Source organism: Dendrobates tinctorius, unplaced genomic scaffold (genome assembly GCF_039654945.1).
Source record: "Dendrobates tinctorius isolate UK_male_01 unplaced genomic scaffold, ASM3965494v1 ptg000138l, whole genome shotgun sequence".
In the NCBI taxonomy this organism is placed as follows: Eukaryota; Metazoa; Chordata; class Amphibia; order Anura; family Dendrobatidae; genus Dendrobates; species Dendrobates tinctorius.
Genome location: NW_027361806.1, coordinates 28,552,582 through 28,575,803, shown reverse-complemented (window position 1 = coordinate 28,575,803; position 23,222 = coordinate 28,552,582). Strand labels below are relative to the sequence as shown.

Here is a 23,222-nt window from a genome sequence, read left to right as displayed (position 1 = left end):
TCTTTTACCTGCCTTTTATTCAGCTCCTCTCAGTAGATTTATGATCAGATGAATTGATGTGATCTGTGGTCATAAATCAGCACAGAGGAGTTCACAGCAAAAGAATACAATTACGAACGAGCTCACTGGCAGATTGTCAGTTAATTCAATCTGCAGCCATCAGAAGCAGGGAAACAAAAAAGCCTGAAAAAGCCAAACGGTGCAGAAACTTTAATGAAACCCAGATGCTAATATCCATATCAGATCATCGAGATTTGACAGCCGTCACCCCCAGCCGCAGCTGATCAGTGGGGGTGGCGGTGGTCCGACAGTGATCCTCTCCTAAGCTTGGGCTATCCCTATAAACCACCATTTCATGCACCGGTCATAAGCCGGAGTCCCAGGAGTAAAGTGCAAGAAATCATCGGGCAAAAGTGACGCATTTCTAACCCACTAGCGCCCCCAAAAGCCAGATCTGCACCAGTGAGGGTGTACGCTCGCAATCTCTGGGGCCGCGGACGTTCCGGTCTCTGCCGCTAAGCTCCATCCGATTTTCTGCGCTGTGAGCGGCAAAATTGTGAATAAAGTCAGAAAGTTTCTGTGTTCAGCAGCCGCGCGCCACACTTGCAGCTTTGTGCTATCTGTACACTGGCTCATTGCTCACTTTTCTGGGCAATGTAAAACAATTTTCATATAAACTGAACTTAAAAAAGACACAAATAATTTTTGCAAGAAATATATCATCACTTTGTGTCCCGCCGACCACGGGCGGCCATATTGTCTTCATGGGAGGAAAGGCGCTAATCAGAGACGAGACCTGAGGCCGCTCCTGTAACACAAACTCTCTTCTGTTGCCTTCTAGCGATGGACGAATTGTTTCTGTCAAGAGGATTTATAAGAAAAATTTCACCATCACGAAAACCGTAAGGAAGGAGGTGCAGCTCGTCCGGTATGTGCCGCCCGCGAGGATCGGAGCTGCTTTCTGCTATGTGCGATGAAGATTTTCTTTTTTTGTCTGTCAAATTAACCTTTAATTCTGACATATGCGATATTAAATCATGAAAAGCTGAAACCCTGCCCCCTAATAATAATAATAATGAGATGACTCTGCGGATTCTGCCACAGTCTGCACAGTGAAGCTGACAAGTCAGCTGCGGAGGACAGGGAATGTCAGCCTACTCTCTGCACAAAGCGGAGCAGTATGACCAGTGACAGACGGGGAGGGGAATAGTGGATTGATCTTCACATCATGTGATTGAATCCGTAGGAAGCTGGATCACCAGAATATCTGCAAGTTCGTAGGGGGGACGGTGGAAGGAAACATCTTCATCGTCACAGAATACTGTCCAAAGGGAAGTCTGGCCGAGGTCCTGCTGAACGATGACGTTCCTCTCAACTGGGGGTTCAGGTGGGTGACGACAAGAAAAAAGAAGTAGCTAGAATCGTGAACTTCACACGCTGTAACTCTGCTTTCCCGCCATTTGCAGACTTTCCTTTGCCATGGACGTGGCGCGTGGAATGGCTTATCTGCACCACCATAAAATGTACCACGGGCGACTGACGTCACGTAACTGCGTCATAGACGATCGATGGGTCTGCAAGATCTCAGGTGACAAATATGGAGGAAACTGTGATGATCGTAAGGAGGAGTAAGGGTTACAAGGATTTAAAGCGGCTGCACAGAGAAATATGGCTGCTTCCAGAAACAGCGCCATCCCTGTCCACAGGTTGTGTCTAGTATTGCAGCTGTATAGTAAAGAGGCTGAGCTGTAATACCACTTACAACCTGTGCACAGTGGTGGCGCTGTTTTTGGAAGAAAGCATCCATGTTTTTCGACCTTGGCCAAAGGCCGCTAGGCGGCATTACACCTTTACCCTCCATAGAAAACTGCAGTGTATAACACTTCCCGATGTAGAAAGGCAAAGACCAAACGTGCGGCGCCCAATGCAGAAGTTACTGGCCAATGTATACAGCCAATAAGGAGTCTCAATACTCCGCAGGCAGGAATGAGGCCAAGTCATGGACTGAGACCACGGAGGACGGGTGTCCGGCAGGGAAATGTCTGAATATATGGATTGTTTCATGCAGATTACGGTCTGATGGTTTATAGACGGGATGAGTATAAAGAACTGATAGAGAAGAAGCCCCCACATATCTACTGTGCTCCCGAGGTGATCCACAGCCCCCACAATTGTGTCCTGCCGACCCCCGCCGCCGACGTGTACAGGTGACATACACTCACTGCTTCATATATATGTCAATGGCCCCTGATGGGCTCGATCATTGTGGTAGTAATGTTCTTCTTTACAGGCACCATGTGCTGGTACATACAGATGCATGTCTATATGACAGTACTTTATGGGTGTAAAAATGGAATAGTTGAGAGTTTTCTCCCAAAAACGTACCAACAAATAAAAAAAAACATTTTTTAATAATCACATTTTACACATATATGTCACAGGGACAGTAACACCTCGACGCGTTTAGTATCTGTAACAACTTGCACCGCGCCGGGAACATATTATTTATGGTGATAAGTAAATGGTGAGAACACAAATGGTGCAACTGTCCTTCCTGCACTTAAGTCACACAGTGCTGCCCTGCATCTTATGGACGGGGCCGTGGTCGGCAGTGTGAATGTAGGTGCACTATAGGGCACCCTATATGATGAGTTCACCCCGTCATTTCTTCTGTCGCTCTTTTCTCAGTTACGCCATGGTGTTAGTAGAAATCGCCAGCCGCTGTGACACCTTCCCGGTGAGTTTTATGTTTTTTGACACATTTGGTGCATGATTATATTTGTGACGTATATCGCACCGGCGCCGCGGGTTACTGTGCTGTAGTCACTGTGCGTGCAGATACAGATGTAGCAGAGCCGAGTCTGCCAGGAGTAGCAGTGTGATGAGTCCACCTTATTACAGCTAAGGTCTAATCTCCCACATCTGAAAGCATCTACATGACAGGAGATCATGTGATATGGGGGTCTGACAGCTGCGACCCCTATCAGTCACAGAAGTGGAGACCCCAGCCTTATGGGGTCAGGCTCCTATGTTCTCTGTCCCAATTACACATCCTGAAAATGGGCAAGTGAAAAGACGCCGCCATCAGCCTTGTCCTACGGCGCTGGCGCAGATGAGTCTTCGGTTGTGTTACTACCAATCTTTTCAGCGCTGTTCACACGGACATTTTCAGGATTTGTTAGTGGGTGCGTAAAGAAGAACAGGAATAAAGCGTTCATTTACAGGGATCATTCCTCTGAATGGGTTTTTAGGTTACCTACAAGGCATAGGTGCAAAAAAATGGAGTCTGCACAACTCAACTGTCCATCCAAACATAGGCCGTCAGAGCAGCGATACCTACGGGAGCGGATCATACGGGAGCGGATCATACGGGAGCGATGTCTGTCATGGCGTCATTTCATGGCAGAACACAGCGGTGACACAGACATCGCCGGGAAACGCGGAGCCGGAACAAACAGGGCTAGAAGCCGAGTGTCCGTCTCTCCGCAGATCTGTTGGATCGGTCCATTTGGCGTCATCTTGGTATCAGTTTGGTAGTTTTTTTCTTATGTGCCAACTGGAACCATTAAAAACAGCCATGTGAACAGGGACTTATCCCACCCGCCTCCCCTATCCGCCGCCAGCCCCCAGAAATATGAGAACCTCATAGACATTAATAAATCATCGCCGTGTACACTGGATTGTTAGAATGTGAGGAAGGTTTCGTCTCTGTCCATTGGTTACATCTGGTATTGGAGCTCGGCCCCATTTACAGCTGTAATCCTAAATATATCCTGCAGACTAGAGGGGCGCCGTTTCTGGAGTAGAACAAGCAGACCTATGTGTTAATCCCAGGTCGCTGTGTTTGTATATGAGGCGTTACAGATGTACATCAGTGATTTCAGGCTTGCCGTATCCCAGCCCTAACGCTGCGCTCTTCCCCAGGGGGGCGCTTACCTGAAAGACGTGACATGGAGACCGGAGATACCAGACCTGAGTGCGGGAAAAAGTGACCACGACTGCCCCAACCAGGCGGATTACTCCGAGGTCAGTTTAATGGGGGCTTTATTGTGGCTGCGGGGGGCCCCAACCAGGCGGATTACTCCGAGGTCAGTTTAATGGGGGCTTTATTGTGGCTGCGGGGGGCCCCAACCAGGCGGATTACTCCGGGGTCAGTCTAATGGGGGCTTTATTGTGGCTGCGGGGGGCCCCAACCAGGCGGATTACTCCGAGGTCAGTTTAATGGGGGCTTTATTGTGGCTGCGGGGGGCCCCAACCAGGCGGATTACTCCGAGGTCAGTTTAATGGGGGCTTTATTGTGGCTGCGGGGGGCCCCAACCAGGCGGATTACTCCGGGGTCAGTCTAATGGGGGCTTTATTGTGGCTGCGGGGGCCCCAACCAGGTGGATTACTCCGGGGCCAGTCTAATGGGGGCTTTATTGTGGCTGCGGGGGGCCCCAGCCAGGCAGATTACTCCGGGGTCAGTCTAATGGGGGCTTTATTGTGGCTGCGGGGGCCCCAGCCAGGCAGATTACTCCGAGGTCAGTCTAATGGGGGCTTTATTGTGGCGGCAGGGGGCCTCAACCAGGCAGATTACTCCGGGGTCAGTCTAATGGGGGCTTTATTGTGGCTGCGGGGGCGCCAACCAGGCGGATTACTCCGAGGTCAGTCTAATGGGGGCTTTATTGTGGCGGCGGGGGGCCCCAGCCAGGCGGATTACTCCGGGGTCAGTCTAATGGGGGCTTTATTGTGGCTGCGGGGGCCCCAACCAGGCGGATTACTCCGGGGTCAGTCTAATGGGGGCTTTATTGTGGCTGCGGGGGCTCCCGCCGCCACAAAAGTCCTGTGGTTTTGCCCTGCAGTTTCACACCTCATAATGGATAAGGTGTGAAACCGCAGCGGAATCCGCACAAAGAATTGACATACAGCGGATTGTAACCTGCAGCAAATCCGCGCGGAAAAATCTGCAGCATGTGCACAGCGTTTTTCAGTTTACTATTGAAAACAATTATACTGTACAACGCACCTAAATCTGCTGCGGATCCGCAGCAGAATCTGCACCATGTGCACATAACCTTAGGGGATTCACCAGGACTTAACCTTTAGTAGTGGCCAACAAAAACAGCACCCCCAAGGATCAACTGATTGAGGGGGCTGCAAAACTCTGGGGGCTCTGAATTCCCCCTCCATTGCTTACACTTGGCAGTGACTGTGCCTGCTATTACTGCTCAGTAAATTCATCTGAAAGACTCAGACATAGAACAATGTGCGGAGCTGGAAACAATGAGGGGGTGCAGATCATGACGGCACTGGGGTCCGGCGATCTGAACAACCTTATACCAATGTCAGAGGAATGACCCCATCATGTCCTCCCCTATGTGGCGGCACAACTGGCCTTAGGGTGGGTGGTGGCCAGTGCATTACCACCACCATACAGGGCCCAAATAACAGTGCCATATGGTGCCCACATAACACCGCACAAATAAAGTAGCCTGGTTTGGCCCCAAGTATGATCTCAGGGGACCCCAAGCTCTGGATGTGTGGTGCCACTTTGTGACCAAAGAACCTGCACATCCCTCCCTAAAGTGGCACTATATGGGGGGTGGCTTACACACCCATACGGCTGCCATGGACCCTTGGGGTCTTGCTCGTCCCATCACGTATGCTACTTGGAGGTGAAACGTGTCCATGGTCCAAAAACCAGAGTATTACTGTCAATGGAGGGGTGAAGAAAGGTGTGTTATGGGGCAGCCAGATCTCGGGCCCTTCCGTCCCGCGTGGCCCCATGTGGAGCCTCCTTGCATGTCACTGCTGTGACCGCAGCTCCTCGTTCTGACGTCCTCGCACGAGATGTTTATTTGCAGCAGCTTCATTCATTCCCCTGAAGTCATCGCCCGTCCTGAGTCACCGGCGCCGTGTTTACTGGAGATGAGCGCTGACATCACCGAACACGGGCGATTCCGATAACGGGCGACCTGCATGTCCCACTACAGATGAAGCAGTTTACCCAGGAGCCGGAAGAACAAACATCAGGACGGAGGAATCTCAGGATCTGCAGGAAGGGAATTTACCTCCAAAACTCCAGAATATTATCAGCTGCATCAGTCACGGCACAGAATACCCCAGATGGTCACACCGTGCAGATGAAACATGAAAAACTGCACTGTGTGAACCAAGCCTAATGCATAATGTAGGACTGTGTGCACAGAGCCGTATGGTGGACGTGGAGGCTCCACGATCCCATAATATGAAGCTGCAGAGGCTCCCGTATAACAGCTCGGTGCACCATTTCATCAAGAAAAGATTAAAGGGGATTTATAAATTATCCATAAATTATTATTTATCCACTGCAGCAATGATGATTATTGGATCTACCGCTGGGAGCCACCAATTGTCATAATGGAGGACTGTACGGGACCCTCTCCATAAGACCACCAGAGAGCTGGACGGAGCGGCTGATAGCTGGTGCCCTGCTCTGTCTAAGGCTATGGCCCTGATGCCGACTTACACAAGAGCCTTGGGACGCAGGAGCACGACTGGGAACAGAGCAGCAGGGCGCAGGTGCACGACTGAGAACACAGCAGCAGGGCACAGGAGCACGACTGGGAACAGAGCAGCAGGGCGCTGGAGCACGACTGGGAACAGAGCAGCAGGGCGCAGGAGCACGACTGGAAACAGAGCAGCAGGGCGCAGGAGCACGACTGGGAACAGAGCAGCAGGGCGCAGGAGCACGACTGGAAACAGAGCAGCAGGGCGCAGGAGCACGACTGAGAACAGAGCAGCGAAGTGCAGGTGCACGACTGAGAACAGAGCAGCAGGACGCAGGAGCATGAATGGGAACAGAGCAGCGAAGTGCAGGTGCACGACTGAGAACAGAGCAGCAGGGCACAGGAGCATGACTGGAAACAGAGCAGCGAAGTGCAGGTGCACGACTGAGAACAGAGCAGCAGGACGCAGGAGCACGAATGGCAACAGAGCAGCGAAGTGCAGGTGCACGACTGAGAACAGAGCAGCTGGGCGCAGGAGCACGACTGGGAACAGAGCAGCAGGGCGCAGGAGCACGACTGGAAACAGAGCAGCAAAGTGCAGGTGCACAACTGAGAACAGAGCAGCAGGAGCAGGACTGAGAACAGAGCAGCCGGGCGCAGGTGCACGACTGAGAACAGAGCAGCAGGCCGCAGGCGCACGACTGAGAACAGAGCAGCAGGACGCAGGTGCACGACTGAGAACTGAGCAGCAGGGCGCAGGTGCATGACTGAGAACAGAGCAGCAGGGCGCAGGAGCACGACTGAGAACAGAGCAGCAGGGTGCAGGAGCACGACTGAGAACAGAGCAGCAGGGTGCAGGTGCACGACTGAGAACAGAGCAGCAGGGCTCAGGTGCACGACTGAGAACAGAGCAGCAGGGCTCAGGTGCACGACTGAGAACAGAGCAGCAGGGCTCAGGTGCACAACTGAGAACAGAGCAGCAGGGCTCAGGTGCACGACTGAGAACAGAGCAGCAGGGTGCAGGTGCACGACTGAGAACAGAGCAGCAGGGCTCTGGTGCACAACTGAAAACAGCAGCAGGGTGCAGGTGCACGACTGAGAACAGAGCAGCAGGGCTCAGGTGCACAACTGAGAACAGAGCAGCAGGGCGCAGGTGCACGACTGAAAACAGAGCAGCAGGCCGCAGGTGCGCGACTGAGAACAGAGCAGCAGGGCGCAGGTGCACGACTGAGAACGGAGCAGCAGGGCGCAGGTGCACGACTGAGAACAGAGCAGCAGGGCGGAGGTGCACGACTGAGAACAGAGCAGCAGGACGCAGGTGCACGACTGAGAACAGAGCAGCAGGTGCACGACTGGGAACAGAGCAGCAGGACACAGGTGCATGACTGGGAACAGAGCAGCAGGACGCAGGTGCACGACTGGGAACAGAGCAGCCGGACGCAGGTGCACGACTGGGAACAGAGCAGCAGGGCACAGGTGCACGACTGAGAACAGAGCAGCAGGTGCACGACTGGGAACAGAGCAGCAGGACGCAGGTGCATGACTGAGAACAGAGCAGCAGGACGCAGGTGCACGACTGGGAAGAGCAGCCGGACGCAGGTGCACGACTGGGAACAGAGCAGCAGGGCACAGGTGCACGACTGGGAACAGAGCAGCAGGACGCAGGTGCACAACTGAGAACAGAGCAGCAGGACGCGGGTGCACGACTGAGAACAGAGCAGCAGGGCGCAGGTGCACGACTGAGAACAGAGCAGCAGGGCGCAGGTGCACGACTGAGAACAGAGCAGCAGGACGCAGGTGCACGACTGAGAACAGAGCAGCAGGTGCACGACTGGGAACAGAGCAGCAGGACACAGGTGCACTACTGGGAACAGAGCAGCAGGGCGCAGGTGCACGACTGGGAACAGAGCAGCAGGGCACAGGTGCACGACTGAGAACAGAGCAGCAGGACGCAGGTGCACAACTGAGAACAGAGCAGCAGGACGCAGGTGCACGACTGAGAACAGAGCAGCAGGGCGCAGGTGCACGACTGAGAAGAAGAGCAGCAGGGCGCAGGTGCACGACTGAGAACAGAGCAGCAGGACGCAGGTGCACGACTGGGAACAGAGCAGCAGGACGCAGGTGCACGACTGGGAACAGAGCAGCAGGACGCAGGTGCACGACTGGGAACAGAGCAGCAGGACGCAGGTGCACGACTGGGAACAGAGCAGCAGGGCGCAGGTGCACGACTGAGAACAGAGCAGCAGGGCGCAGATGCACGACTGAGAACAGAGCAGCAGGGCGCAGGTGCACGACTGAGAACAGAGCAGCAGGGCGCAGGTGCACGACTGAGAACAGAGCAGCAGGGCGCAGGTGCACGACTGAGAACAGAGCAGCAGGGCGCAGGTGCACGACTGAGAACAGAGCAGCGGGGCGCAGGTGCACAACTGAGAACAGAGCAGCGGGGTGCAGGTGCACGACTGAGAACAGAGCAGCAGGGTGCAGGTGCACGACTGAGAACAGAGCAGCAGGGCTCAGGTGCACAACTGAGAACAGAGCAGCAGGGCGCAGGTGCACGACTGGGAACAGAGCAGCAGGACGCAGGTGCACGACTGGGAACAGAGCAGCAGGGCGCAGGTGCACGACTGGGAACAGAGCAGCAGGGCGCAGGTGCACGACTGGGAACAGAGCAGCAGGGCGCAGGTGCACGACTGGGAACAGAGCAGCAGGGCGCAGGTGCACGACAGAACAGAGCAGCAGGGCGCAGGTGCACGACTGAGAACAGAGCAGCAGGACGCAGGTGCACGACTGGGAACAGAGCAGCAGGACGCAGGTGCACGACTGGGAACAGAGCAGCAGGGCGCAGGTGCACGACTGGGAACAGAGCAGCAGGGCGCAGGTGCACGACTGGGAACAGAGCAGCAGGACGCAGGTGCACGACTGAGAACAGAGCAGCAGGGCGCAGGTGCACGACTGAGAACAGAGCAGCAGGGCGCAGGTGCACGACTGGGAACAGAGCAGCAGGACGCAGGTGCACGACTGGGAACAGAGCAGCAGGGCGCAGGTGCACGACTGGGAACAGAGCAGCAGGGCGCAGGTGCACGACTGGGAACAGAGCAGCAGGACGCAGGTGCACGACTGAGAACAGAGCAGCAGGGCGCAGGTGCACGACTGAGAACAGAGCAGCAGGACGCAGGTGCACGACTGGGAACAGAGCAGCAGGACGCAGGTGCACGACTGGGAACAGAGCAGCAGGGCGCAGGTGCACGACTGGGAACAGAGCAGCAGGGCGCAGGTGCACGACTGAGAACAGAGCAGCAGGGCGCAGGTGCACGACTGGGAACAGAGCAGCAGGGCGCAGGTGCACGAATGGGAACAGAGCAGCAGGACGCAGGTGCACGACTGGGAACAGAGCAGCAGGACGCAGGTGCACGACTGGGAACAGAGCAGCAGGACGCAGGTGCACGACTGGGAACAGAGCAGCAGGACGCAGGTGCACGACTGGGAACAGAGCAGCAGGACGCAGGTGCACGACTGGGAACAGAGCAGCAGGGCGCAGGTGCACGACTGAGAACAGAGCAGCAGGGCGCAGATGCACGACTGAGAACAGAGCAGCAGGGCGCAGGTGCACGACTGAGAACAGAGCAGCAGGGCGCAGGTGCACGACTGAGAACAGAGCAGCAGGGCGCAGGTGCACGACTGAGAACAGAGCAGCAGGGCGCAGGTGCACGACTGAGAACAGAGCAGCGGGGCGCAGGTGCACGACTGAGAACAGAGCAGCGGGGCGCAGGTGCACGACTGAGAACAGAGCAGCAGGGCGCAGGTGCACGACTGAGAACAGAGCAGCAGGGCTCAGGTGCACAACTGAGAACAGAGCAGCAGGGCGCAGGTGCACGACTGGGAACAGAGCAGCAGGACGCAGGTGCACGACTGGGAACAGAGCAGCAGGGCGCAGGTGCACGACTGGGAACAGAGCAGCAGGGCGCAGGTGCACGACTGGGAACAGAGCAGCAGGGCGCAGGTGCACGACTGGGAACAGAGCAGCAGGGCGCAGGTGCACGACTGAGAACAGAGCAGCAGGGCACAGGTGCACGACTGAGAACAGAGCAGCAGGGCGCAGGTGCACGACTGGGAACAGAGCAGCAGGACGCAGGTGCACGACTGGGAACAGAGCAGCAGGGCGCAGGTGCACGACTGAGAACAGAGCAGCAGGACGCAGGTGCACGACTGGGAACAGAGCAGCAGGGCGCAGGTGCACGACTGAGAACAGAGCAGCAGGGCACAGGTGCACGACTGAGAACAGAGCAGCAGGACGCAGGTGCACGACTGGGAACAGAGCAGCAGGACGCAGGTGCACGACTGGGAACAGAGCAGCAGGACGCAGGTGCACGACTGGGAACAGAGCAGCAGGACGCAGGTGCACGACTGGGAACAGAGCAGCAGGGCGCAGGTGCACGACTGGGAACAGAGCAGCAGGACGCAGGTGCACGACTGAGAACAGAGCAGCAGGGCGCAGGTGCACGACTGAGAACAGCGCAGCAGGACGCCGGTGCACGACTGGGAACAGAGCAGCAGGACGCAGGTGCACGACTGGGAACAGAGCAGCAGGGCGCAGGTGCACGACTGGGAACAGAGCAGCAGGGCGCAGGTGCACGACTGAGAACAGAGCAGCAGGGCGCAGGTGCCACCAGCAGCAACATTCAGCAGTGGTCATACAAGAGAGATCTGTAGTAATGTAACATTTCCACACGCAAAGATATTGTCTGAGGCCACAGTACAATCATGTGGATGAAGTTTCCCAAAACTGTGGCCAGACGGAAACAGTTTATCAATAGTCTGGTGGATTGTTGAGACAATGTTGTAGAAATTGTCACAAAACTGTAAAGTGCTAAATGCTCTGGTGGTGAAGGATGGAGGGAACCTATCATCACCTGGCAGGAACCCGCAGGGTCTCCCATGGAAGGTACAGGGTGCAGCCTCGCATTTATCAGATCACACATGTGAGAAATGACGTCTTCACTCAATCAGTCTTCTCTCTTTTCTGCAGCTGATACAGAAGTGCTGGACTCACAATCCGATGCTGCGGCCGCCGTTCGAGCAGGTTAAGAAGAGTCTGGAGAAGATGAATCCAAACAGAGTCAGCCCGGTGGATATGATGATGAACCTGGTACGTGAGCTATCTCTCAGGCCTCATTACTGGATGTCGTGGGTGCAGGTTAAGGGATTAGGCTTTTGGTATATTCTGCGTATCTGCTTAAGCTCTTTATTTCTTTCTCGTCTATCTGACGTTGCTTATTTGCTCATAAACATAGATGGAAAAATGTCACCTTGTTTGTATTGATCCCATGTACCTGTCATGAGAAATCTGACATAGAAGCCACATGCAAATCAGGATGGAAGTGCACGTGGGCGTGTCAATGCACTAGTAGCCATTCTTCCAAGTTCACTGACACGCCCTCAGTGCACAGACTGATTTGCATATGGCTTCAATGTCAGATTTCTCAACAATGGCACATGGTATCTCTACAAAAGTAGTATAATTTTTTACATTTGTACAAGGTCCCATCCAATATTTCCATAAGTAAAAACATGTTCACTATAGAGTTACAGAGACTATACCATTTAATTATCAGCTCCTCGACACCCCCCATGAACAGCCAATATCCCCTGGTGAATCATTGTTCCCCCGGCCATGAACAGCCGATATCCCCTGGTGATGCGTAGTTCCCCTGGCCATGAACAGCTGATATCCCCTGGTGATGTGTAGTTCCCCTGGCCATGAACAGCCGATATCCTCTAGTGTAGTTCCCGTGGCCATGAACAGCCGATATCCCCTGGTGATGCGTAGTTCCCCTGGCCATGAACAGCTGATATCCCCTGGTGATGTGTAGTTCCCCTGGCCATGAACAGCCGATATCCTCTAGTGTAGTTCCCGTGGCCATGAACAGCCGATATCCCCTGGTGATGTCGGGGTCGTAAACGACAATAAATCCTCATCCACCAGTCATTCCAAATCATTGTGCGAGCGCAAAACATCTGGTACCAATTAAGAATGACTCAGACACGCAGCTGATTCAGTCTTAGCTAATGTCCCGCATCCACACCTGTCAGGAGCAGTACAACAACTGGCTTTATTTACAAATACACAATACTATATTGAGTGTTAGGGGAAGGCGTGCATTAGGCGGGGTTTATGCAGTATACATCTAGTGTCCAGTCTCTCTCTGATTCGTCAAAACGTCTCCCGATGGTTACTTCTTCTTCACATTCCTGAGTTATCTTTTTTTAGGAGAAATGAAACTTAACTTAACTCTTTAGACACTGAATTTAAGTGAAAGTGAACACTGGCAGCCATCTTTAATACAGTTACATTTGCATTAGCAAGCAATTAGGAAAAACTTATTGTTTCACAGTATAAAAGTATAAAAGTTATATAAGAAAATATATTTTCACCTTGACAATCCCCCCTAAACACCAAGTTTTTCCCTTAATGAAAGATCCTTCGAGACTGTCCATGCGATGGGAAAAGGGGAGGTGGATTTCTTCATCCAGACACCTCAGAAGCTCTCCCCTAGCGAGAGGCCTCCAGGCAGCTGAACCCTTCACTAACCTCACATGGAGTTCTCCCGCTGTCCCTAAACTGTCTCTTAACATCATCTGAGAATGGGGGGTTTTGTCTACTCTCTTGAGGGGAATATACTTAGGGATCTCCCCTAGATCAGTACCATCGTACTCTGGTGGGTCTACTTCTTGATTGAGGAAGGTGCCAGTCGGAGTTGCTTTGGCAATAACCTTTTTATACAAGGGAATAACACAACAAAGAGTTATCGATCCAATTACAAGGAGGGCAATCAGTACTATACAAGCTTGTTGAAGGAATCCCTTGAGTCCACCCAACCAGCCGGAAAAGAAAGATGTGTCTACTCCAGCATTAGTTTTCAATTCTGCTGCTAACCCAGTTATCTTTTTAAGGGCTATCATGGTTTTTCCATTCACTCCAGAGTTCTGAGGGATATAGGTACAACACTCCTCTCCCACCATCCCACAAACTCCTCCTTTCTCAGCTAATATCATATCAAGGGCTAGTCGATTTTGGACTGTCATTCTAGTGTTAGGGCCCAATTCTTCAACTATACCTTGGAAGGCATCTTGGCTGAAATTGACAAACCTTTGTTCACTGTAATATATGTAATTGATCCATTCAACATTTTTATTAATCTGCACCTGTGGGATTATAGAAGCAAAGCCAGCATAGATCTGGTTCTGGGCTTTAAATTGGTCAGGCACCCCCCTTGGCACTCCAATAGCATCAATATATTAGTGGATCTTCTTCATAACTCATATGGAGCTGATCGAGGCTTCTCCTTTTCCTGGTAGGTTCATCAGGTATCTTTGGATCCCAGGGTAGAATCTTGAACTGCATAGCTAGTTTAACAAGGGTGCATTGGCCTGTCCAGGCATTTGGCAACCTAGGGCGGAGCTTACCATCTCCACATAACCAATAAATGTCATACATATATTGTGTATGTTTGATTAACAAGTCAGTATCTAGAGAACTATTCTCTTTGCAGAAACCTGTCTCGAAGATCCCTACTGGTGTACCTGTGGTGTCGTGGGAATTATAGCAGGTGTAATTGTCAGCTAATACAGTTACTTCTCCTGGGACCTTTAGTTTGGGTTCCTTATGAATTAGTGGGACGTAATCTGGGCAATCAGTGGGCTTCAAACCTTTCAACAAATTCATGACACAGGCAGTGGTGTTGTCACCAGGGAAAAGCAATGCATGTGTGTATAGGTGTGTATTCGCAGCAGCACAAGCAATACATCCTACAGAGATATTCTGGACTTTTACATTGTACCTCACCCATTCTAACCACAAATTTTTCCTTGGGGCTGTTTGTGTTTCTATGGAGAAAACCTCTTGCCAACTGAGACCTGGAATGGGGATCACTTCATTAACTACATTTTGCAAACGCTCACCTGGGCCTATTTTAGGTGTACTGGTATCGGGGGCCTTGGTTGGTCTGAAGCTAATATCCTGAAGCCGTATATGGCCTAAATACGCATAAGGTCCAGCACCAAATACATAATTATAATGCCTTCCTAGTACGAACGTCTGCAGATCAGCAGATTGAGGGCTTTCAAGATTTAGGAGAAGGGGGTGACAGCTTCTACCCCATTTACAGCCCCTAAATGGTTGCAGAAGGGCTGTTAGATGCATTCTCTCACGAAGACTCCTACCCGTCCCATCCTTGGGGAACATGGCTTCGCTAGGTTTATATCCCCAATCATTCCCCGTACTCCAGGCAGCATCTGTCCAATAATGACAATTATTGTTGTCTTGTCTGGTAACACACATATAGAACTGGATGATCCCCTCTACCACCCGTTCAGTCTCAAGGCACTTGACTACATCACAGAAATCAAATCGCCAGATATTCACCGGGGCTGTCAGGTTTACCCAGAGAATAAAGGGACCAGAATTCTTATTTACAATAGGGGCCGAAGAGGTAGGGGCGAGGATGGCCCCCAGTCCCAAGGTCAAAAACAACAGCAACATTTCCCTTCAGTCACTACTGTGACTAAACACTGGTTCGGTCTCTTTTACAGTGTGAAGCATGAATCCAGGTGCTCTTTCCTTCAAGTTTTACTGCAGTGGGGGTGACCAGGATCACCGTGTGGGGTCCTTCAAATCTCGGCTGGAGACAATCTCTGCGCACAAACTTTTTCACATACACCAGGTCTCCTGGCACAAAGTCATGGACCACGTGACCTGTGGATTCTGGAAGAGAAGCAGAAACTGTAGAGTGGGTGTTAGACAGTTCCTTAGACAATGCAATCACAAATTGTACAACTTTATCATTTGTCTCAGACAACTCTTGTGGCCTAATGTCTCCTATTTTAGGTGGAGCACCAAAAAGAATCTCAAAGGGAGTCAGGCCGTGTTTTCCCTGTGGGGTGTGTCTGATATGGTATAGGACCACGGGGAGCAAATCTGGCCATGGGAGTGGGTGGTCCTGGCTCATTTTAAGCAACTGGGTCTTAATTGTGGAGTTCATTCTCTCAACTTTGGCTGAACTGGAGGGGTGAAAGGGGGTGTGCAGACCCAAATCTGTCCCTAACATGTGCCACAATTCCTCGTAGACATCGGCAGTGAAGGCTGGGCCTTGATCTGATTCAACAACTTCGGGAATTCCAAATCTGCACGAAATTTCAGTGATGAGCTTCTTAGCTGTAGTTTTGGCAGTCATGTTGGTCACTGAGTAGGCTTCGGGCCATCCTGAGAACATATCCATATGAGTAGGACGTACTCATACTTTCCTGACTTGGGCATCTGAATATGATCAACCTGGATTCTCTGCCAAGGGTAGTCTGGTTTGGCAAGATGCTGAAGTGGAACCTTGGCGGTGGCTGTTGGGTTACAGATGGCACAGACTGGGCAGGCTCTTGAGTAGGCTGTGACAGTGGTAGAGATTCCTGGGGCCCAGTAGAGCTTCTTGATACAGGCCAGAGCTTGGTTCTTTCCTCGATGAGTTGATCCATGAGCCCATGCTGCAACGGCTGGATACATTCTTTTGGGTAGACAGGGTTTCCCATCCACCTTATAGAGTCTAGGAAATTGGTATTGTCCGGCAGAACTACGATTCCCATGAATGGCTCCTGCAGCTTCCCACTGCTTCTTTTCTTCTTTAGAGGTCAACTTTTGTTCTTCCCACAATCTCTCTTCAGGTGGTCGGGCTGGCTTCCAGACAGATCCGGTGGCAGGGTATTCCATTTCCATGTCTTCTATCAACTCCCTCTTCTTTCTTCGGGCTTCGGACTTCTCAAAGTCTCGTTCTTCTTCGGCTTGGGTAGCTTCTTTGGTTGCCTGTTCTCTTGTTTGTGCTCTGGTAAGCACAGGCATCACAGGTGTATCAGTGCCCTCCCAACAGGGTTTTTCTGGTGCTGTTTCTTCTTCTTCCCACCTTGCTGAGACACTCTTTATGGCAGCAGCTTTGGCAGCTTGATCTGCTAAATGGTTTCCTCTAGTCTCCTTCGAATTGACTTTCCCGTGAGCTTTGACCTTGATTACCGCAATTTGTACAGGTAGCTCCAATGCCTTCATCAGGGCTTTAATCCTTAGTGCATGTTTAACAGGGGTTCCTGTAGCCGTAATGAACCCTCGGGACTTCCACAGGAATCCAAAATCGTGACAGATTCCATAGCTGTATCTTGAGTCAGTGTAGACATTGGCCGTCTTCCCTTCTGCTAGATAACATGCTTGTTGTAGGGCCACAAGTTCGGCTTCTTGAGCCGAAAGGTGAGGTGGCAAGGCTTCAGCCAGAAGGACTTCTGTTTCAATGGTGACCGCATATCCAGTGTGGAACTTGCCATAAGAGTCTGCAAATCGAGATCCATCAGTCCATAGTTGCAAATCAGGGTTGAGAAGTTCTTGAGTTACCACATTTTGTGGTGCAGAGGCTTCTTGTTCCAGTGCTTTTACACAGTCATGCGGGTCATCAGGTGACCTCCCGTCTGGTAAATCCTTATACCCGTCAGGGAACTCCCCCCTAGAATGTGGAAGCAAAGTGGCTGGGCTGATGGTAGTACATTTCTGGAAGGTGATGTTGGAGGGCAGAAGTAGAGAGCACTGAAGTCTGAGATGTCTTTGGCTCGTTAGATGCTTAGGAGATGTTTGTTGGAGGACAGCAGAGAGACCATGTCCAGCTTGAATGACCAAGTCATGACCAAGTGCTATGTCAGCAGACTTATCCAGAAGAACATGGGCTGCATGCACAGCCTTGAGGCAGGAAGGAGCAGTTCTGGCAACAGGGTCTAGCCTGGCTGAGTAGTAGGCCAGAGGATGGAAACGATCAGCATGTTTCTGTGCCAGCACACCAGAGGCATGTCCTTCAGATTCTGAAACAAAGAGATGAAACGGCTGAGTGTAGTCAGGGAGACCCAGAGCAGGGGCGCTGACAACAGCTTCCTTGAGAGCCAGGAAACAGTCCTTTTGCTGAGCATAGATATACGGATTTTCAGCATGATCCCAGTCCGGTCCTCCAGTCTTGAGGCAATCATACAAAGGTTGCATGAGTCTTGAAGCATCCGGAATCCACTGTCTGCAGTAGGTAATGAGTCCTAAGAAAGACTGCATAGCAGAGTATGTCTTTGGATAAGGGATATCCTCGATTGCATGTTTTCTGTCCTCGTTGAGGTGTCTCGAGCCTTGAGAGATGCAGTGTCCGAGGAAGACGACTTTCTCTTTGCACCACTGGACCTTGGCCTTTGAGACTTTGCAGTTGGCAGAATGAAGAAAAAGGAGCAAGGACTCAGAAGCAGCAAACAGATTCTCTTCAGTTCCACAGAGGAGTAGGTCATCAACATACTGGAGAAGCGTGACATGAAGATTCTGTAACACCCACGGATCCAGGGTCATCTTCATAGCATGAGTGAACTGGTTAGGGGAGTTCTGGGCACCCTGTGGTGTCCTGGTCCAGGTCAGCTGAGATCCTTGAAACGTGAAGGCAAATAAAAACTGTGAGTCTTCATGAAGCGGAACACTGAAGAAAGCATTAGCCAGGTCAATAACGGTGAAGAGTGTTGCTGAAGTAGGCACTTGAGAAAGCAAGGTGTTTGGGTTGGGTACCACAGGAGTTTCCAAGATGGTGGCTGAATTGACTGCTCTGAGGTCCTGTACAAGTCTGTACTTCGGAGGGTCTCCAGGAGCTGTCTTCTTCTTCACTGGAAACAGGGGTGTGTTACAGGGTGAAACACATCTGATTAGCACTCCAGAATGTAAGAGGGAGGTAATCTGAACTCCAAGGCTCCGCTCTTGGGCAGCCTTAAGCGGATACTGAGGTAGTCTGGGGTATGGGTGCCCAGGTTTGAGGTGGACTTTTACTGGAGGCACTTTGAGCAGACCCACATCCTCAGGTCCAGTTGACCACAGAGTGGTAGGTAGATTGGGCAAATCCGGGGAAGGTGTCGTTTGCAGAGTCATCATCATCAGAGGGAAAGCCTTAAGGACACAACGATCTTCAGTGCCTTGTTGTGAGGCAGGATCTTGTAATTGCAATTCCATCCCTTGATCACCGAAGATGATGGTAGCGTGAAGCCTTTGAAGGAGGTCAGCTCCTAGAAGGTTAACGGGGCAGGTTTCAGACACCAGAAATTTGGCAAAGACACCAGAGAATGGGCCAGCTGGGACGGGAACAGTGAGTGGTGATGAGGTTTGTTGACCTTCAACTCCAATACATGTGAGGAAATCTGAAGACAGGGAGACTGTAGGAGGCAGCTGAGATGACGAGATAACAGAGGTGGCCGCCCCAGTGTCCACTAAGAACTTGAGAGGTTGATTGTCCACTTCCAGGGTCACTGTACCACAAGACGAGGAAGTACAGGTGGCGGGAAAAGTGGGCACCGGTTGGCCTGAACTTCATGAGTGTGGAGGAGGAAGAGGTCTCTGAGGGTGCCCCCTGCGAGGACAACTTCTTCTCATATGACCAGGGCTGGCACACTCCCAACACAGAGGTCTCCCTTGGTCATCACGAACTGGTCTGTCCCTGTAGTTTTGGCCCTGGGACCCTCTCGGCCTCAAGCGTGGTGATCCATACCGATCCCGAGCCTGATACACCATAACAGGTACTTCTGAGGCTTCTGCCATATACATGGCTGGTTTCTTCTTGCCTTTGTCCTTCTGTGCTTCCTTCTCTGCTTCTTTTTCTTCCCTTTGAAGCATTTTCTGATAACTCTTCACAACAGTGAGGGCCTGTTTTAGGGGACCATCAGGTAATTCGGGACGAAGCTTCATGACCTTATCCTTCAGTGGATCTTCCAGACCATCAATAAAAGCATGGACCAACAAGGCTGCCTGCGTCTTCACATGAGTTGAATAACCCAAGTCTTCAAACTGCATAGTCAGTCTGGCAGCGTATTTCTCCACAGCTTCACCAGATTCTTGTTGTATATCCTGTATTGATCCTGCTTCGTCACAGAGACGATCCTGGGCCCACTTTGTGAGTTGAGCGATAAACTCCTTTCGGAGGCTTTGATTGAGGTGATGCCTGATAGATCAGACCATGTAGCCCCGTAGATGCTCCTAGTCTGTTCCAGTTTCCTTACATACTGCATGGGAAATTTGTCCGGGTCAGGTAACTCGTTAACAATAGCATCAATTTGTACCGGAGTGAAGGGTTTGTATTTCAGCTTCGGCCCTTCTTCTTCTTTGTCATGTGTCACTGCCTCATCCTTCGGGGCAGTTGGGGGTATTACCTCATCCAGGGGCTTTATACCTGTGTGCATCAGTGGTATCATGTATTCAGCTACCAAGGGCATGATGCCCTCTAATCCGGATTCATGGTAACAGACGATCCTAACTTCTTGTAAATCGAGATCTGGGGTTGATTGGAGACAATTCTTGATGACTTCAACGTGTTCCTTCATACAGGGGCCCAGTGGGTATCCAAAGAGTCCTGAATGTTAGGCGTCGGATTCCTGGCACTGCACTGCAGGAATCCAGAGCCAGACATCCTGCGGTCTCCCATTCTCCTCCGACCGCTTGGACTCCTGCTCAGCAATCTCGGCGAACCAGGCATTCCCCGCAGACTCGTTCTGTGAGCCTGGATGTTGCTGCCACCTCTGGTGCAGCAATGATAACGCAACCTGCTTTGCAGGGAACTGCTCTAGAGGCTAAGTCCTCGCGCCGTGCGACTGGGCATGCCCGCAACTTGTCCTCTCAGTGGAGAGCAGGGGTCACATGTGAAGGTCCTATGTCGGATCTGATTGGTCCTTCCTATAGTACTGGAAGGTCCCGGAAGCGCATGGCTATAAAAAGCCTGCATGGCGGCTCGGCCATGCGCTAGTGTAGCATATTATGCTGTGTGTGTATGGTGATGGATGCATGGACTGGTGTCTGACTTATTATGAAACCCCTTCCCTCGGATATTACGAATGGTGACAGTATGTTGGGTTAGTCAGCTCCAGATTGTGGCAGGCTACACGCCACTGAGCCTTCCTCACCTACACTAGCGTCCGTCGGTGCCCGGCTCCTCCGGCATCGTCGCTTAGCGGCTTCAGTTACGGCCGCGCTGCAGTAGTAGCAGCTTTTGGTGTTCGCAGCTGCGACGCCACACGCCGGCTGACCTGTGCAGCTAACAGGTTCAGCCTTTACGTCTAGTTCATACTTTGGCGTCTCTGTGACTAAACAGAGTCCGCTCTCAGGCTCTCGGGTGACGTTAACCCGAGCGCTGTTTCGCACTTCTAGCGTATCTGCCATTGTCCAGCAGCGGTCTTGTCATCTACCGCACGGTGGACCCCGGGCGGCGAACGCGCCTTCCATTATTTATATCTGGTGCGTTCCGCCGACCCTAACATTACACTAGCGCCAGGGTCTGGCTGGCAATGGCAGACGTGCAGCAGCTGCAGCGCTACATTCGGCAGCTGGAGAGCAGGTTGGCGGCTATTGAGAGCACCAACTCAGCTGCGAATGCTGCGCTAGCTGCTGCTCAGACAGTCGCTGAGGCTGTCTCACGTGCGCCCACACTTTTGCCCCTGCCGACAATGTCTCGCCTCCCGCTCCCCGATAAGTTTTCGGGTGATAGTGCCTCCTGTAGGGGATTCGTTAGTCAGTGCTCCATCCAGCTGGAGTTGCTGGCTGCACGGTTCCCTACGGAGCGTGCTAAGGTGGGATTTATTGTCTCTCTGTTGTCTGGCCGGGCATTACAGTGGGCCACGCCATTGTGGGAACGTGGTGATCCCGTGGTACAGGGGGCTGCTCAGTTCCTCGCGGCTCTGAAGCAAGTCTTCTTGGGACCACGGGTCACCCACGATACGGCTCTCCAACTGTTATCTTTAACACAAGGGTCACTTTCGGTTAGCCATCATGCTGTCCAGTTTCGGACACTGGCTTCCGAGTTAGAGTGGCCGGACAAAGTGTTGGTCCCGGTGTTTTGGAGAGGCCTGGCTGAGCACGTAAAAGATGCTCTAGCTACTAGGGAGATTCCCACCAGTTTGGAGGAGTTGATCGCCGTTTCCACCCGCATTGATCTCCGCTACACGGAGCGCGGGTTGGAACGAGCGCAATCCAAACGTAGGGTTAATTTGGCTCCCACCTTTTCTGAGCCACTGAAATTTCCCGCACAGGAGCACCTCTCCTCTGAGCCTATGGAGGTGTCTCGCACCGGCACTAAGTTGCGTCCGATGCGAACCTCTGTGCGCTGTTATCAGTGCCGACAGTTGGGCCACTCGGCTGGCACATGCCCTCAGCGGCCGAAAAGACGACCACGTTCAGTGGCCGTAGGTGGTGGGCAATCCAAGGTGGGACCCTTTTCACCCAAACCGGTGTTCCGGGGTACATTAGATAGTGGGTCCTCCTCCTGGGAGGCAGAGGTCACCCTGGATTCCGGGGCCGAGGGGAACTTTATGTCCTCGACTTTTGCCCAGAGACACGCTATCCCTCTGGTGATACTCCCCCAACCTCTGACCATCAGGGTGGTAAATGGGGCACCGTTACCATCTCAGTTGACCCATCAGACAGCCCCACTCGGACTCTCTATTTCACCCTCACATCGGGAGACTCTGTCCCTGCTAATTATGCCCAATGGCATCGATCAGGTGCTCCTCGGAGTTCCCTGGCTTCGTTGCCACTCCCCGCATATTGACTGGGCTTCAGGGAGGATACTGGGCTGGGGCAAGGACTGTGAGGGAAGGTGCCTGAGGGGCAGCATTCAGGTGGCTTCCACAGAAGTGCCTGCGGATCTCTCCTCGCTCCCCAAACCCTACCACCATTACGCGGACGTCTTCTCTAAGAAGTCTGCGGAGACGCTCCCACCGCACCGTTCCTATGATTGCCCGATTGATCTCCTGCCAGGCACAGAGCCTCCCCGAGGCTGTGTTTACCCTTTATCACTCCCTGAGACGGAGGCTATGTCCCAGTATATCCGGGAGAACCTGGCTAGGGGTTTCATCAGAAAATCGGTGTCACCGGCTGGTGCCGGGTTCTTCTTCGTACAGAAGAAGAACGGAGAGCTACGCCCCTGCATCGACTACCTAAGTCTCAATGCTATCACGGTTAAAAACAAATACCCCCTACCGTTGATCTCGGAGTTATTTGACAGGTTGCGGGGGGCCCGGATCTTTACTAAACTAGATCTGCGGGGTGCATACAACCTGATCCGCATTCGCGAAGGAGACGAATGGAAGACAGCTTTTAATACCAGGGATGGCCATTACGAATACCTGGTTATGCCCTTTGGCCTTTGTAATGCCCCAGCTGTCTTCCAAGATTTTGTCAACGACGTCTTCCGCGACATGCTCTCTACCTCGGTGGTGGTCTATCTGGATGACATACTCATCTTTTCGCCAGATTTGACCACCCACCGGAGAGACGTCTGCAGTGTCTTTGACCGTCTGCGGGCGAACTCGTTATTTGCCAAGCTGGAGAAGTGCCAGTTTGAGCAGGAGTCCTTGCCGTTCCTGGGCTATATCATCTCGGCCCAGGGGCTGGCCATGGATCCGGCCAAACTACAAGCGGTTATGGACTGGCAGGAACCCCATTCCCTCAAAGCGGTGCAGCGCTTTTTGGGGTTCGTGAATTACTACCGCCAGTTCATACCACACTTTTCCACACTGGTGGCTCCTTTGGTTGCTCTCACCAAGAAAGGAGCTAACCCCAATGCTTGGTCAGAACACGTCTCCAAGGCCTTCTCGGCTATAAAATCACATTTTGCTGGCGCTCCCATATTACACCGTCCCGATGTGGATAAGCCGTTTATCCTTGAGGTAGACGCTTCTTCC

The 23,222-nt window shown here is 52.4% G+C and overlaps 1 protein-coding gene across 1 annotated transcript in view; it reads left to right on the top strand.

Annotated features, from left to right (window-relative positions):
• LOC141048877 (atrial natriuretic peptide receptor 1-like) overlaps positions 1-23,222 on the top strand; it is a 43,035-nt gene that overhangs the window by 3,386 nt on the left and 16,427 nt on the right. The window contains exons 5-11 of the mRNA XM_073544966.1: positions 842-928; positions 1,247-1,387; positions 1,467-1,588; positions 2,069-2,207; positions 2,689-2,737; positions 3,925-4,026; positions 11,494-11,613. Coding sequence (XP_073401067.1) covers positions 842-928; positions 1,247-1,387; positions 1,467-1,588; positions 2,069-2,207; positions 2,689-2,737; positions 3,925-4,026; positions 11,494-11,613 — 760 coding nt within the window. The remainder of the gene's footprint in view (positions 1-841; positions 929-1,246; positions 1,388-1,466; positions 1,589-2,068; positions 2,208-2,688; positions 2,738-3,924; positions 4,027-11,493; positions 11,614-23,222) is intronic.